At 37.7% G+C, this 18,527-nt stretch overlaps 1 protein-coding gene across 1 annotated transcript; it reads right to left on the reverse strand.

Moving 5' to 3' along the window:
* Positions 1-1,135: 1,135 nt before the first annotated feature.
* Positions 1,136-18,459, reverse strand: pkz (protein kinase containing Z-DNA binding domains). Its single transcript, XM_059359952.1, is given in 34 exon segments — positions 1,136-1,703; positions 2,169-2,231; positions 2,407-2,508; positions 3,201-3,344; positions 3,427-3,859; positions 3,974-4,093; positions 4,199-4,275; positions 4,380-4,413; positions 4,504-4,535; positions 5,517-5,541; positions 5,652-5,719; positions 5,844-5,937; positions 6,025-6,170; positions 6,942-7,094; positions 10,952-11,083; positions 11,383-11,445; positions 11,673-11,771; positions 12,038-12,169; positions 13,348-13,546; positions 13,638-13,781; positions 13,865-13,984; positions 14,087-14,145; positions 14,286-14,373; positions 14,464-14,522; positions 14,920-14,998; positions 15,082-15,149; positions 15,507-15,639; positions 15,725-15,865; positions 15,949-16,010; positions 16,778-16,901; positions 17,015-17,164; positions 17,249-17,310; positions 17,397-17,523; positions 18,215-18,459. Coding segments are annotated over 34 exon segments (3,762 nt in total). The 5' UTR covers positions 18,307-18,459; the 3' UTR covers positions 1,136-1,565.
* Positions 18,460-18,527: the final 68 nt, after the last annotated feature.

Consider the following 18,527-nt stretch of genomic DNA (forward strand, 5'->3'; position numbering starts at 1 on the left):
TTACATCTTAGTGCTCTGGTTGTATTTGCACATGAATTAGGTAATACGCATGCATTCGGTGCAAAAAGTGACCCCTTTCTATGCAAATGAGCCTCATCGCAAAAAAAATAAAAAATAATTATTTACAGATGCCAGCACTAATAGCAACACGCAGTTAGAGTGAAATTATTACCGTCTTCAGAGAGCTGGTGGTAAATGAAACACATTTATAAGGATGAATATAAGGTTGACTCAAACTCAAACAACTTTTGAAAATACATTTAAAATTAAGAGGGTTAACAAAAGAATAGATTTCTGGCTCGAGGTGACTCTCATGCAGCTGATGCACTCACATACGCTCACTGTGTGAAAGTGGACTGTGTGTGTGTTATGTTTTGGAAGTGTAGATCGACACAGAAAATGTATTAATATTAGTTCCTGACTGATTGGTCAGGAGCCCGGTTTCTTAAAACAACATGAGCCCACCTCAGTTAATCGGTGCTTAACCCCCTCACAACCCACACTTTAATCTCCAGGGCATTTATACTTCCACTTGAAAAACTGCAATCATGTGTAAAAAGAAGGCAAATTGCGCTCAGCTTCAAAACTTTTTGGGCGTTTGGGTCATAATATCATTGGCGCTATATCTTTTGTGAATAGGTCCTTATGACGGGACAGATAGTGGTTGCAAATAATGCCAAATACATGGTGTTGGTGCCATCAGCGGCCACATTCCATTCTTTGTGAATTCCCTCCTCAGTGGACAGAAATGCACACAGCCCATATTCAGAAACTGTCAGGATTTTAGTAAGTTTGTGATGTCACAACTATACCGTATATAGGTAAGCCAAAGGATGAATACAGGTATGTTTAGACAGGCGGTATTAGAAATAAGTTTTTGAACACTAATGAATGCAAACATGTTCCAGTAGTAATCCAAAATATAAGTATGAACCTGAAAATTAGCCTTTAAAACATCCACAGCACAACCACAAAGTAGGTGTATCATTGTTGCTGCATATTTATATTTTGGGACTCCTTCCAATAACACACTAAAGGTGTTTCTTCAAGTCAAAGTAAATATGCTTTAAACTTTGAAGGTGAAAATAAGCAATAGGCATTGAATGTGTATAAGTGAACCAGACGGACGCTGGGGTGTAGTTAAACTGGCAGTGATTTTATTCCTTGACAGCAACAACAAAAGCATGTTCTTTACAGTTTATCAGCAGGTTTTTTCTCTCTTGTAACTGAAATGGATAACCACAGAAATGGATAACCACAGAAATGTTCTTATTCGAGTACTCATGCCTCAAAAAGTACTAGAGTTACTCAGAGTCACCATCTAGTGGCTGGAGGCACATTCACAACTCTAAAATCAACTGGCAGTAGCATATAAAATACTTTTCATCAATCATTCATTTAAAAATTTTCATTAACAAAGTTTTAAAAAAAGACATACAAATGCACAATCTTTTTTGTGCAAAACACCATCAGGTGTAATATAAAAACACAGAAATACATTATTTAAAAATTTTCAGGCATGCATTGCACAACACACAATATTTAGCATGTTCCCTTTTTGATAATCAGACGGTTCTGACGCCTCGACGCACAATTTCCTGAGTGTTGGTTCTACGAGAGCACTCTTCCAAGTCTGTCTTGAGCTGACTTGCTTCGGGTCGCTCTTCTGGCTTCTCACACAGCATTGGCCTTATTATGAAAAACTGCAACATTAAAAAAAAACAGGTAAATATACTGAGATCAATCTTGCAGATTTACGGTGACCAGGTAACTACAGTATTATAAATGGTAAATGGACCTGCACTTATATATCGCTTTTCTAGTCGCTTTGTGACCACTCAAAGCGCTTTACACTACAGACTGCGCTCATTCACCCGTTCACACTCACATTCATACTGGTGGCAGAGGCTACCCTAAATGGTGCCACCTGCCACCATTGGGAATTCATTCACAATCGATGAACGCAGCATCGGGAGCAATTTGCTCAAGGATACTTCAACATGTAGACTTCCATGGTCAAGGATCGAACCACCAACCCTCTGATCAGTGGGCGACCGATCTGCCAACTGAGCCCATTTTCTCTCAATTACCTGGTCACTTTAGAGCGTGAAAACATACTGAACAGTGCATATTTTATATACAGAAATTGGAGGAAAAAAATGGCGTACCTCCGGGTGAAACTTGTCGTGGAACCCTTCAGGAAATTTCTGTTCTCTGAGGCACTCCCAAATCTGGAAGGCATGCAGGGATAAGAAAAGAGAAAAACATGTGACTCACTGGACACACCCGATCAGCAGGATAAGATATCTGACAAAAAATACCTGGTGCCTTTCCAAAACAAATATACATAAGTTCTTAATTTCTGATACACTAAGCACAATTTTAGATTGTGACTGAACAACTCACCTTTAGCCTTTCGTGAACAGTAGGAATTTTCCAAAGAAGTTCGAAGAATATCAACCCCAAAGCAAATATGTCAACTTTTCGGTCATAATTCCTCTGGCACTTCTGTTGTTAAACAAGAACAAAAATGTATTTAGGTACATTTCTGGATTCTCCAATGAGCCTCTTTGAAAATACTTGTTTTCAAGAGACGCTCACAGCAACTTCACCTTCTTATGAAGAATCAGAATTCAACTTTTAGGGTTTATCTTTGGAAAGACTAACTTTGATAAAGTTACACCCACAGCAATCAAAATATTAACTCTTTCTTTAACCAGCTGTTTATGTCAGCTAGCTAAGCTCCTCTGGTGTGTGACGCCAGGATACATCAAACAAATATGATGACAGGATTGATTCAGATCAAATATTAAACAACTTTTGATTTATACGAGTGATAGCGGCGATTTAACTAGAGCCCGACGGATACTGGATTTTGTGGCCTGATGCCGATATTGATATTAGGGAGTAAAACAATTTGAAATCTGATGGACAACAAAGATATGACACTCCATCCCAAAGGCTCAAGCCCACTAATTGTCTTTTCTTAAATCACTATACATATGCATGTAACTAATCTAATGATGTAGATATAGCCATGAAGCATGATAATGCAATCTGAGGTGTCCCATTTTTTAAAGCTGTAAGCATCACAAATGAAATCCCACTAGCGGTTAAAATGTCCAAATGTCTCCATTTGAGAGCCAATATCTAATAAAACAGAAGAAAGTTAAAGTTAGTGTCAGTACAGAACATCTCACCTGCTCAGGAGCCATGTATGAAGGGGTTCCTTTGCAAACCGTTCTCTCCACCAGGTTCTCTGCATCGTCATCGTTCCCATCAGTGACCAGACCAAAGTCTCCGATCTTCACTCCTCCATCTTTGCCAAACATGATGTTGGCAGGCTACATGTGGGAAAGAAATCATCACACATGCAGTCTCATGATTGATATGATGTAAACAATGATTGTATTCCCTTCGTCTCACCTTCAGGTCTCTGTGGATTAATTTCCAGAAGTGAATGTACTCCACTCCGCTGACTATTTGCTTAGTAATAGTTAGACTTTCTTCTCTTCTCTTTGAGTCTCGCGGAGATTTCTTCACATTCTGCATGTTCTTCTCGTCTATCACCACTCTCAGTGTTCTGGTGTCACACAGCTCCATCTGGATATAGAGGTACTTTACTGATGGATTATCGATGGAGGACCTAGAAAAGGGAAAAATGACAAATAAAGACACCTTCACTTAGTATCCCTGCCAACTGAAATAAGTGGTTGTGGCTTACTGTGTAGAACTGCAACTGTCATCTGTGCTGTCCCACTGGTGTCCCGACTCATCAATCCAACTTGTGTGGTATCGAACAATATTACAGTGAGCGAGGGCTGATAATGCCTGCACCTCTCGTAGAGCTTTTTTGATCCTGAGAAGGAGAAATTGCTGAAAACATTCAAGTTTGTTTGCACTGCAGCTAGAATTAATATGCTACTATGAAATCCCCTAATAAAAACCTAGATCATCATAATATTTGACTTACTCTTTACAGAGGACAATCTTTACAGCATAATGCATTCCCGTCAGTTTTTCTTTGGCCTTAAAAACATGACCAAAGGCTCCTTTGCCGAGGAGCTCTATGCAATCAAATTCTGATGTAGACCTGTAGAAACAAAGGAAACAATGACAAACAATGTCTTACTTATAGTATTCAACGGTCAGAACAGACTACAAACATGTGATATGTTTGAAAACATTTTTTCCATACCTGAACATTTGTAATTTGCTTGCTGTGTTCTCACTGGGACTGCTTCTTTTTTTCAGATTTTCAGGAATTATTGCATCCTCATAGAACAAAAAAAAGAAATCATGATATAGAGCTCACATTGTAGAACTTAAACCTACTATTATCATTGAAATTAGTCAAAACTCAAACATGCTCATAATACCTCAGTGCTGCTTTGAAGGGCATCTTGGAAGATTCTAACAAGACATGACAAATGATCATTATGTGTTTTTTTTGAGACACAAGATAAATAAAATATTATGTTGTGTATTATGTAATGTACTTACCGGATTTTAGGCTTCACAACAGGGTTTTGTTCCTTTGTAATTGGAAGAAATATAGAAAACAGTGACAGTCACATTTTTTAGAGATGTATTAAATTGTTTGTTGTGTAGGTTAATCAAATGTCACACCACCAGAGCAAATAAAAGGCAACTTTGCAGATTTGTGTATTCAGGACCAACAGTTTACTAACTGCTCAAAATTCTTAATTGTTTTTAGGAGGATGTCAGTCTTACTCAAATTTCAACCCATTTCAACTTTTTCGGAGCCTCGACTCAACGCAGGTATTGGCTCGAGTATTAGGGGGCTTTCACACCTGAGCTGCTTGGTTCACTTAAAATTAACTTGATCGTTTTGTTGGACAGTCCGTGTGGTTTTTGCTGGTGTAAAAGCTCATATGGACTCTGGTGCAAAACAAAGAACCGAACTCTTGTCCACTAAAAACCGGGGGACTCTGTTTGCTTTCAAATGCACCAGAGTTCATGTCTGTGCTGGTGATAACGGATTATGAACCAAAGGAAGGAAGTGAACCAAAACACATTGCATTCTGGGTTGAATTTGGGTGGAAATTTGAGAAATCAACATGGGGCACAGTAGTAGGAAGCTTGAAAAATGTCTCATGGACAGATAAAATCTAATAATGAAGTAAAGGCCCTTAACGAAATATGGTCGGACGGCAACACAGTTGCTTGTGGAGACAAAGAAAAACAACAAAGTCTTCACATTTTTAGCTGCACAATGTGGCTAATGGATTTAATGACATAGCAGATCAATGCCACATTAAAGTGAAAAAACTCAGCAAACAATATGTTAAAGTCTGTGTCAGCTCCTTCCCTGCCAGTTCTGTCCAATATATCACATATATTGGTATATATATCGATGATAGACATTTGTTGACAATGCATGGTACTCTTAATAAATCCAAGTGTGAAAGCACTAAGCCACTAAGCGAAAGTTTTTTCCTTGGGAGTACCATGCAGATAAGGATTGGATGAGGATTAGAAAGGCAAAGACTGACCTGATTCTTGGGAAGAGCTGATGAACTGGTGAAAACAACAGAGTTACATGTTAACACACTTGTGGACTCCCTTCGAGACTACAAAGACATTAGTAAAACATTTTGACATATCAAACTCTACCATCAGTGACTTACAGTGCAGTTTGTGGTATGGATGGTCTGGCAGCTGCACCATCATCAGATATAGCTAACCAGGAGAGCTCCTAAAACACAGAATAATACCTTGACTTTAATGGTAAATACATTATAATACAGTGTGTACAGCTTTTATGTATTACATGCTTCAATTACGCTGGAAAATAAAAATTAGTGTTTACTACAACTTACATCTGTAATGCCACAAATGTCTGAGGCTGCTTCCTCCTTGGCTTCCCCCTTTGTTTTCCCAGTGGCAGCTGGCTTCTCATCATCAACCATGAAGCTGCAGCATCGGATGTTACACAAAATAATTTAATGTATTTTTTAATAAACAACTACTAATAAATGTGAATGTGGTGCAAATACTTACAGAGCAGCCTTATTTGGTTCTGGTCTGGGTGATTGCACAGCCTTCACATTGACTCTGCCCTTCTGACCATATTCAGTGAACAAACTGCCTTTTTTCACACGTTTCTGATGAACTGGTGCTGTAGGATTTTTTGCAGCATTTTCTGTCTGTAAGAGAAAAAGCAAAACGCTTTCAGTACTTCCCACAGACCACACTGCAATGTGTCAAAATGTGGTGGAGTCAGTCAGGATGCAGCGGGGGGTAAGACACTATAAAGCTACCGCATTTCAGCTCAATCTTACTTCTTTAAAAGTAAAACATTTTTACCAGAACCCTGCCTGGTTTCATTCCTCACCCCAACTAGTTCAATCTTTAGATTCTGTGACAGGAATGATTTGCACAAAACAACTTCAATTGGAGGTTTTTATTTCAAATAATTAACTTAAGACCTACCTCAACCTCAAACCTCAATAACCTGTTCTAACTGTTTTGGTAAAATAATGTAAAAAATAAAATATATTAACACAAATAAAATAAAGAAAATAAAGAAACTACCTAAGGAACAAAGCCTGATTCAGATTCTTTTTAGGTTCTTATACTGTAGCCTATTTAGTGCACAGCTTCATGTCCTATCAGAACACCTAATTTTTCTTGGCTTCCTGAAAAACAACTCAAGTGCTCTTCATAAGGGACCTCCTTGGGTTCAGGCCCATTTATGGATAGTCTTGCTTGAGAAACAGCAAAAAAACAGCCACAGACAAATCAGAATTAAAATAGGCTACTTTCGATCTCTATTCTGTGGCGGTGCGCCACAGAATGGTCTATGTGTGGGAAACACTGGCTTTTAGCAAACACTGCGAAACATGCTCTGTATAAATTTTCTTAATTTAAATTTGGAGTACACAATCCAACATTCATTTGACAGATAAGAATCTTACCACTGGTCTCTGATTTTCCTTGTCGTTCAGACTTCTCAGGGCACCTTTAGCTGCATTCTGCATGGCCTGATTTTTGGTATACCCAACACCAATGGGAAAGCGTTGACCATTGATCACGGCATTCATATAGAATCTAATGAAGAATTGTAAAACCTGTAGTTAGGGTGACTTGAGACAATGTTGGCAGAGCCCAATGAAAAAATATTCATTAGTAATTAATTTATTATTTTGTAGAAAACTCTACTCTTAAACACAAACAAACAAAAAAAGCAAACCTAAAATTGAAATGTTATATACAAACTTTATATACAAATTGCGTTGCTATGTTTAATAGAAATAAGATAAGATATGACTTTATTTATTTAGTTGAAATTTAGTTGTCACAGCAGCTCAAGATATAGACACATAGATATAGAAGACAGAAAAATACAAAAACATACATTATATACCAGAAATGTGGGGTGCTCCGATCTGATCGGCAGATATGCCTATGATCGTTCTCAAAATGACCAATCTAACAAGGCCGATCAAATGACATGAAATCCAGGAGCGTGAGAAAAAAAACAGGTTAAAACCCGCAAGAATTACCATCATGTATAAATATACCAAATATATGTTTTCCATGTCTGCACACAAAGACTGGGATAAACGTTTCAATATAAAGATCATTGTAGGCTTTAGGCCGCCAAAAGAAAGAAATCATTATTTTTCCGGTCACGTAGAAGGCAGCTTGCGATTGGCTGTCTCCCTTTGTTATGGTGATGTGGTTTGAGCACGCGCTCTGTCTCTTCAAGTTTGACTCGAAAGAAAATAAAATAAATGGATGCTAAAGTAATGAAGTTTATATGTTTAAACGAACAGCCGCTGTCTGTTGTGGAGGACGCGGGGTTTAAACGCCTCGTGTACTACCGGGGCTAAAATATTTTACTGACGTTTGCCTGCCGGAATTGTATCAGAATGTCCGCGTGCACATCGAGCGCCTAATGAAGGACAATGTCACCGTAATCAGCTTCACGAGTGACATATGGATAATGCAATGTTGCACTTATGAAAAATGTTTTATTTGATGTATGATAATACAGTCTATGTAAGCTTGAAGTTGTCTCTCTAAGAGAGTAATAGCTAGAGTGGAATGTTCCCTGCAATAAAACATATTGTTGTCAATTCATAATACTTTCTCATCTCCTATTTTAATACTTGTTACACAATAATTTAAATGCTTCAATTGCTGTTTAACACGCTGTGATCGGTGATCGGGAATATTGGATCGGCAGATACTGATTTCAGTAAGATCGGATCGGTGATAGGACCCCAAAATCCTAGTAAGAGCCTTTTAATGGATCACATGTTTCAGCTGGCATCAAGCAGTGGTGGAAAAAGTATTCAGATCCCTTACTTAAGTAAAAGTACTAATATCACACTGTGAAATTACTCCACTACAAGTGAAAGTCCTGCGTTCAAAACTTACTGAAGTAAAAGTGCAAAAGTATCAGCTTCAAAATATGCTTAAAGTATTAAAAGTACAACTACTTGTTATGCAGAATGGACCCACTCGACCTGAAAAGTAACTAAATCTGATATATAAATGTAGTGGAATAGAAGTATAAAGTTACATAAAATGGAAATACTCAAGTAAAGTACCTCGAAACTGTACCTAAGTACAGTACTTGAGTAAATGTACTTAGTTACTTTCCACCACTGTTTACAGGATGACATTTTAATAACGATGACTCATTAAAATGTCTGCTGTGACAAAGTTTTCTGGTGGGAGCTTTCTACATTTGCCACAAGAGGCCGCAACGAGCCATTTCTAGCGTTTCTGTTTCACGCAAAACAAAGTTGTTTTGCAAGAAACAAATAAAGACTTCAAATATAAGGACTTCGTAGTTGGTTTAGCAAGTGCATATCAGGTAAACTTCCCCAATGCAAATAAAGTTTACGAACAGTCGCTGCGCTACGGAAAGCATGTGGGTCTGTAAAGTAGCAAGCGATCATAACATGGTTTTAACTCACCTTTTAAAGTGGTCTGGCCCCTCAGAGCTCAAGTCCTCATATTTTACCTCCCACCCTTGTCTCCGTGCATACGTCTTTAGTTCAGTTACAGACTTATTTTTCTTCCCCATTGCAAATCATAAAACCCCGACTGACCCCAGCTGCACTGCTCTGCAGCTTTAAATTTCCTTCCAAAAACTGTTTTTTCTTCTCTCGGTTTGAATGACTCACAACAAGCAGCTTGAAGGTGCTGCCACCTGCTGTACGGAGTGTAAAATATCTCATAATTTCTTTAATAATTTCATAATATAATAATAATTTATAATTTCATCTCATGTATAGTCATAGAAAAATATCATTAGACCATTTTTTCTTCAATTGATTGTTCTTTTTAATGTCTGGTACAACTTAAGGTACATTTGTTTGGACAAATATAATGATAACAACAAAAATAGCTCATAAGAGTTTAATTCAAAAGCTGATATCTAGACATTTCCCATGGTTTTCTGGATAATAACCAAACTCATTATCAAGAAAACCATTGAAAATGGCTAGATATTAGCAAATTAAACACTTACGAGCTACTTTTGTTGTTATCATTGTATTTCTCCAAACAAATGTGCCTTTAGTTGTACCAGGCCTTAAAATGAACAGAAATGGAAGAAAACAGGGTTGGTCTAATAATTTTTTCCATGACTTTATGTACCATAGAGTGTATAAAATATGTATAAACTACAATCTCTGGTACAAACCGGTAGCGCAATTGTTTTTATAAAGAATACAATAAAATACTGCACAAACTTAAAGCTCTGAAAAATTAGAGCCTTGTATAATGAATTTGACTTGTAAGTACGTTTTTTCGCCTTTTATTTATCTTTGTTATATTTTCCTTTATTTATTCCCACCTCCACTTTGAGCTAACATTCCCTTGTTATTGTTCTTGAAGTGGTAAATGATGTTGTAAGTCCTATTATGTGACAAATAAATTCTCAGAAACAAACAAAGAGAATATAGAAATACATTCAAATTTAAAAATGTAAATAAATGAATACATTTGGGTAACCGTTACTTTATTCTCAAACTTCAACAACCAGCACAAATATGACACCACTTCTGATACATTTCAGGTTCACAGACCGACCAGAGCTCTGAGGTCTGCAAATGAGTCAAACCTGGTTGTGCCTAAATGCAGGCTAAAAACAAAAGGCGATCGCTCTTTTGCAGTGGCTGCCCCGAAGTTGTGGAACAGTTTACCGCTGCATATCCGGTCATCAAAAACTTTGGACAATTTTAAATCATCTCTTAAGACTCATTTTTTCTCCCAGGCTTTCGAACCTGTGTGAGAAGAAAGTTGTTTCTGTATGTTGTATTGCACATCTCATGTAATATATTACTAGATCAAATTGTCTTTTATTGTTATTTGTGAGTTTATTGTTATTCAATTATGTATCTTGTATTGGATTGGATTTTGTTGTTATTCATTTATGTAAAGCACTTTGGTCAACCTTGGTTGTATAAAAGGTGCTCTAGAAATAAACGTGACCTTGACATTTGACCATTTCCAGCATATAATAAAATATCTGTGGACATAGAAAAAAAATGGCACATTGATAATTTTGATTAAAATCAATGCAAAAGTTACTTGTTAAAACCATGATAGAATAAAAAAAATCAAAAAAGGATGCTTTATTGACTTATGATAAAACCCATAATAATAGGTCCCCTTTTTAGGTTAGGTAATTGCATGGTTAATGATACGACCTTCTGTCTGAAAGTTAAAGTTTTCTTGAGCAAAACCCAGAAAATAAGTGTGTGAGTGAAAGTGAGGCACTTTGCACTGATCTCAACTTAAAGTGCTATTCATGTCCAGTACGTTAACCGTTTCCCCACAAATACTCATAACATTACATTAATACAGTATACAACCGTATATCAAATAATTTCATTAAATCCCAGTCACCAGAAGAGACAGACGTCCATACACTCCCAAGACTCTTAGTAGTTTCGTGTGATAATCAGATGGTGGCATTTTCCTGACGCACATTTTGTGCGTTGACTTTCTGAGCCCACTTCTCCAGATCCGCCTTCAGCTGACTTGCTTCAGGTCGCTCTTCTGGCTTCAGATGCAGCATTGTCTTGATGATCAGGTTCTGCAAAAAAACACAGAAAAGACAGCTACTGATATCTTTATACTAACAATAATAAAATCTGCCATATTGGAGTACTGCTGGCTCCACCACACAGTATTTCTGATATATGAATTTTCTCAAAACACTGTTATCTGTGCTGCTCAGTATTAAAATACAGCAGTCCTGATTAGATTCCTTTGAGGCTTTAGAGACAGCTTTAGCAGTGTAATCTCTTTTATGTCAGCCTCCCTGGTAATCTGCTGAAACACTGATAAATATGGCTAGTGAATAAGTTTGGATATAAGAATATGGTCATGTACCTCTTGGGGAAATTTCTGTGAAAAGTCTTTGGGTAGCGTCTGACCTCTGGCATCCTTCAGAACCTGCAGTGATGAATGGATGTTAAGAAGAAGTTAGTTAGTTTGTCAGATAAAATGATAAACAGTTCCATCGTATCTGCTATCTGCAATACATTGACAATAAATCAACTGATGGTGTACATTTAGCTGGTTTCTTATTTGTACATAACAGACAAAGACAAAATATGATTACAGTTGTGGAAATTGACAAAGTTTAATAGGATACAATTTTCTGTTTATAAAGGACTCACAACTCCTCTTTCGTGTCCGGTGGAAACTTTCCAAAGAAGTTCCAAGTATATTAACCCCAGGGGAAATATGTCGACTTTTCGGTCATAGGTCCTCTCCCTCTTTTGTGTAAAAAAAGAAAAAAAAAAGGATTGGCAAAGGGCCTTCAGCAGACTAAAATGAATTTTTAATTAATCATCACACCAGATTAACTAGTAATGATTGTGAAGAAATTTAAATTTGAGTTTTCAGCCACCTTTTTACTGCTAAAGTATGCAATTGAATTAAGAACAGATGAGGCCGAACTTCATGAAACCAAAGAGAATTAGGTTGGCTTACGGGTAGTAGAAGGACATATTGTCCTTATTGCCAGCTAAGACCATCTCACCTGTTCAGGAGCCATGTAGGATGGAGTTCCCTTTCCCTCTGTTCTGTCCATCAAAGCATCATCATCTGTGGTGACCAGACCAAAGTCCCCAATCTTCACTTTTCCATCCAGTCCAAACAGGATGTTCTCAGGCTTACCAAGAGACAGAAATTGAACAAATAAACATCCATGTGTGGCTTTCATTAGAAGGAGCTGTTTTGTTCAACTTGATCAGATAAATGATCAACTCACAGACTGAAGTTTAGCTTCTTGATCAAAGAATCTAATGATTATTAATGATTATTTATTGATAGCTGCATTCTCTGTTCTGATGAGGTTTTGATGTGGTCATTAATTGATTATTATAATGTAGAGCGAGCAGGGCTACATGCTCGCAGCTATAATAGTTTCTTTCTAACAAGAGTCACAGTCAGTCCTCTCTCACCCTTTTTCAACCAGAGACAGTTTGCAAATGTTTCTTTGGTTTTCCAAAGACTAAGAGCCGGCTCCCGGCCAGGAAAACTGGTTCCACAGCGGCACCAACTCTTTGCTGGGCTTGAACCGCGAACCGATACGCCAGGGGCTGGGGCGGGTTTATCTGACCAACAAGACCAACTCGGTGCCGTTGAGACCAACTAAAACGTGTATCATTAATTTATTGGATTTGTTTACCTGCAATGTGATTGATACGGGCAAGCGAGCGTGCTAACGTTAGCGGGTGATCAATAGTCATGTTAGTGGGCTAGCGTTAGCTTACAACAAAGCCCAACATTAACATCTTAAGTTCAGTGTTAGGATGGCCTGCTCTGGCCACTCGAAGGGCTAGTTATTGGTATACTTTCCTTTATAAGGCAATATTGGGACTGCTGCCTTCGTACATTTGCACCTTAATTACTGTGAGAAATGCTGGATCTTATTCTCTTCGGTCACAAGATCAATTGTTGCTTGCTGTCCCTTATGCTCGTACAGAGTTGGGTAAAAGGGCATTTGTTTACTCTGCACCTTATGCGTGGAATATGCTACAGAAAGACTGATATTGTTTCTTTGAGCACTTTTAAATCCAAACTAAGAGTTATTGAGGTCAATTCCACAACATGCACTTGTTTCTCATGACGTGTTTAAGGTCTGTATGTTATGTAAATATGTAACTGTATTTTTTGTTTGCTGCCTCTTGGCCAGGGCTCCCTTGAAAAAGAGGTTCTTAATCTCAATGGGATATTCCCTGGTTAAGGGCTGGTTCCTGGCTCTGGTCGAAAAAGGGTATCTGAGGCACATGCAAGCCCCCGCCCCAAGGTAAACTCCCCCGAAGCCATGACATAGTTTGGTCTCACCTTCAGGTCCCTGTGGATGTGCTTCTTGGAGTGAATAAATTCCACTCCACTAACAATTTGATGAGCAATGCTCAGACTTTCCTCTCTTCTCTTGGGGTCTGGCTCTTTGTTCTTTTCATCAATCCACTTTTTAAGTGTTTTGTTGTTGCATAACTCCATCTGAATATAGAGGTGCTTTGCTGATGAGTTATCTGTGGACCTAGAGAAGAAAAAAAGAGAAGAAGAATCAAATGACTCTCCTTTAACTGTAAATAAAAAGTGAATACTTAAGGTCAGCGCATCAGACTTACCAGGATGAGCCGTAGCTGCTCACTGAACTGTCAACTGACTCAGTATAGCCTTGGTATCCTGAATCCTCCATCCAAGCTGTGTAGTATCTGACAATGTTATGGTGGAGAAGGTCTGATAACGCCATCACCTCTCGAAGAGCTTTCCTGATAATAAGGAGCACAAAATAAATGAATCAGTAAACAAAATACTATGCAATGCTAATGGGATCTAACTTTGGTATACTTACTCTTCGCAGCAGACAATCTTTACAGCAAAGTACTTCTCCAGCAGTTTATTTCTTGCTTTGTAAACATCACCAAAGGTTCCAGTGCCAAGACGCTTTATGGAATCAAAGTCTGAAGTAAACCTGTAGACATTAACATGGTTGTTTAGGCAGAAAGTTAAAAACCCCAAAACAAAGCACATCAACTATTGTGAAAGAGGAAGATTAAGATTATTATTTTCAAACCTTGATTGGATGGATGTCTCATTCTGATTATTCCCCATGTTCTTGTCTTTGGCAGAATGCTGAGTAAAATAGAATAAAATAGATTAAAATTATGAGTGGGTTTACATGTCCCTGTGACCACAGGAGCTGTGTAGGACCTCATAAATCAGATGGATGGATTTAGGATTGTGTTCTTGAGAATGAAATATAAACTACAGACCTGATCGTTGGAAGAGTTTGATGAATCAGTGAACATTCCAGAGCCACTTGTACTGGTTGACATACTTTGTGATGATGCAGAAGACTCCCTGGGAAAATATAATAAGAAACTTGAAAGCAGTCTTTTCAGTATTAAGCTCTACAATCTGTTTTAATGCCAGGGTCAGTAAGAGCCTTACATTGAATTTGACAACTTGGATGGTGCATTATCTTCAGACACAGCTGACCTTAACGGAATCTACAATTCACAAAAAAGTTATGTTAAAAAATTATGTCAAATAATATTTATTATCATTTTTCACCTAATTTAAACCACCTTTTTCAATAATAATTTATCAATAAACCCTAACCCCAACCCATTTTAATGATCATTATTACTATCACAACCTCCGCTGCCCTTTCTATAAATTTATATCCATTAAAAAAGGCTTTTTAACAAGAATTCAAGGATTGATTTATCATCAGCCTATGCAAATTTTTATAAAGGAACCCTTTTAATATATATTTTATTACTACGGTCCCCTCTGAGCCTGTTTTGTTTTATCTAACTTACCATATGGAACCTCACTTAACATTCTTCTACTTACAATGATTCTACTAGTCTAGATTATGCTACGATGATGTGAAGTGCAGACCTGAGCCTTGGAAGGGCTTGATGAATCCGTGAATACTATTGAGCCACTTGCACTTGTTGATGTACTTTGTGATGAGTCCCTAGAGAAATAAAATACGAGACATGAGCACAACTTTCTCAGCATTTAACTCTGTGTTCCATGTAATGACAGTAAGGGACTTACAGAGCAGCTGAAGACGTCGACAACACCGATGTTTCACCATCTTCTGATGCTGTTGATCTGACGGACACCTAAAATGCAAGAAATAATTATTTTGTGTCACTGGATTTTTAATTTCATTTAAAAGTATTAATAAATTGCAGGGGTAGAGATCTACTACCACTTATTGCTAGTTGTTATGGAAAGGGCCTGGTAACATTTCCTCTACATACAAAAAAAAAGAAACAAAAGAAAACTCCCTCCTTGAGCGGTTTATGTAAAGAACTTTCAAAATAAAAGCATACAGGTGTGGTGGATATCCCTGTGAGGAGTATAATTTGAGGCCAAATAAAAGCATAAGGAATAATATGCAATTAAACTTCTGCTTTTCCATCAAACTACTCTAACTGTATATTTAATGATTTAATGGAAAGGAAAATATGAAATACCTTGCTGTCCCAGTCTGACTGTTCTTGAAGAGCAGACCAGGCCAGTTGAGCTGCATTTTGTTTGGCCTCCTTGGCACTCTTACCCTGACCCACAGGGTAGACCTTATTGTTGATTGTTAATTTGTAGAAAAACCTGCGTGGACAAGGAGGAAATATTTAGACCATGTAGAGATTTCATAAAGTGTCTCTTCAGGTCAAAGAGGTTCAGTAATACTCACTGAGGGTCATGTGCCAGACCACTTTTTTTCTCTAAGATGTAAGCAGGGGATTGGCTCTTTTTCTGGCAGTAGTGGTTGACCATTCCGATATAATTTGTCTCTCCGCCTGTAGATGCCACACTCAAGCTCCTCAGGCCGTCACTGTAACACCAAGACAAATAGGATTCAAATTAAAACCTTTCATAACCAAACACAAACAATGTGTCGCCACTGTTTGTGCTCACCTGATGTCTGACACACTTTGATTCAGTTCCTCTACTTGTTGACCTGAAGCACCATCTCCAGTCTTGAAATAAAAAAAAATACAATTTTATTGTCATCCACTGATTGGTGTGCAGCTTCTGTAACACTAAAGAGATAAAATAATCTTATGGAGTCATTTGGCAACAAGACTCTAAGGGCATTTCTATTTCTGTTTCGCTTCCGACTGGTTTTTCCCAACACCTTCAAGATAAGGTAATTTAAACCACCTTTTAAATCATTCAAATTTTTATAATTTATCAATCAACCCTAACCCCAACCCATTTATGATCATTATTACTATCACATTTACTTATTTACGTATTTATTTATGTAGGGATCCGGTCACAGCTCCCCTCATTCTTTTTTTTACACCTTTAATCCTTCCTTGGGAGGGCTAGGCTGGTTTTACCCGGAAAACACAACATTCTTCAACTTACAATGATTCTACTAGTCGGTCTTTAAATATTATCATCAATAACAATCAGTTTTCTTCTCACTAAAGATTATGTTACGATGATGAAAGTGCAGACCTGAACCTTGGAAGGGAAGAGATCTACTATAACCTGTTACTAGTTGTTATGGAAAAGGCCTGGTGTAATATTTCCTCTACAAACAAAAAAAAAAGAAAGGAAAATTCCTTCCTTGAGTGCACTTTCAAAATAAAAGCATACAGGTTGTGGTGAATATCCCTGTGAGCAGTATAGTTTGAGGCCAAATAAAAGCATTAATCTGCAATTAAACTTCTGCTTTTCCATCAAACTACTCTAACTGTATATTTAATAATTTAAGGGAAGGGGAAATATGAAATACCTTGCTGTCCCAGCCTTGAAGAGCCGACCAGGCCAGCTGAGCTGCATTTTGTTTGGCCTCCTTGGCACTCTTACCCTGACTCACAGGGTAGACCTTATTGCCAATTGTTAATTTGTAGAAAAACCTGTGTGGAACGAGAGGAAATATTTAGATCATCATGTTAAGATTTCACTTTCATAGCTATTAAGAGTTTTCATAAAGTGTCTCTTCAGGTTAAAGAGGTTCAGTAATACTCACTGAGGGTCATGTGCTGGACCAATCCTTTTCTCTAAAACGTAAGCAGGGGATTGGCTCCTTTCCTGACAGTATTGGTTGACCATTCCTATATAATTTATCTCTTTTAAACCTCCGCCTGTAGATGTCACACTCAAGCTCCTTATCCCATCACTGTAACACCAAGGCAAATAGGATTCAAATTAAAACCTTTCATAACCAAACACAAACAATGTGCACAAAACTGTTTGTCCTCACCTGACGTCTGACACGCTTTGATTCAGTTCCGCTTCTTGTTGACTTGATGCGACATCTCCAGTCTTGAAAACAAAAAAATGATAATTTTATTGTGATCAACTGATTGGGGTGCAGCTTGTGTAACACTAAAGAGATAAAATAATCTTACAGAGTCATTTGGCTCCTCCAACAAGGCTCTCAGGGCATTTCCAGCTGCTTTCTCTTTGGCTTCCTTCTTGTTGTTCCCCACACCTTCAGGATACGCCTTGCCATTCAGGACTGCTCTGGTGGTAAATCTGAGTAGAAATGATAGCACTTTGTTAAACAGCAAGATGACACAACAATGTGGTAGATTTTCCACAAAGACATCAATGTGCACACTTGTTTCAAATCTGCACAGGACGTTATTTCCTTATGAAATATGGGCCCTCATCAGGAAACTAAAGATGTCAGACTTTTCACTATTGGTAGTAATATGATACCTGATTCAGGGAATTGAAACCAAAACAAAGTTGATTCACATCTTAAAGATCATTAGAGATATATACTTTATTTATCCAAAGGGAAATTCAAGCATCCAGTAGCAACATTCAAGCATTCACTATAAATACATTAAAAATAAATTGAACATATAAATAATTAACCTATGCTAAATATGAATTTACATTAAAGGCTCAACACCCAAACTACAGATAATATCTAAACTCAATTTTAAAGGTAGAGCCTACACTGTCATCTTAATGTTAGGCTGCATTAATTGCATGTGTGGATTAAAGTTGGTAACAGCTGACAGGGTGTGTTGAAACACTGAGAAAGTACAGTATTTACCAGAGCGATGGGCCCATAGACAGACGTGTTATCTCCATGGAAATATACTGTGTCAAAACTCAATAGCTTAACAGTATGTCCCAAAGTCCAAGGTCGCTTTAAATACTACTGTCATGACATTCATGCAGATGTGAAGCCCCCTAAATGATTGACACTTACGTTTTCAGATGAGCAAGACCAACAGATTCAACCTCATAAGCCAGAATTAAGCGATTTTTCTGTGCATACTCGTTCAGTTTCGCTACGTCCATTATTAATAATCCCGAAATAACAACAGAAAATATTTGTCAGACTACTCCATATTGTTCCTTTTCGTCTAAACTGTAACACTACTTCCACGTCTTCTTTCGTCTGGCTTCAGTTTCAATTCAGCCCACTGACTTTATTACCTTCAGCATTACTCAGCTTCACGCACTGTAAGTTTCGTTTCTCGGTAAGCGTCACACGTCGTGACAGGTTCAAGTGCAGTCTG

This window comes from Centropristis striata, chromosome 20 (genome assembly GCF_030273125.1).
Source record: "Centropristis striata isolate RG_2023a ecotype Rhode Island chromosome 20, C.striata_1.0, whole genome shotgun sequence".
NCBI classification, from domain to species: domain Eukaryota; kingdom Metazoa; phylum Chordata; class Actinopteri; order Perciformes; family Serranidae; genus Centropristis; species Centropristis striata.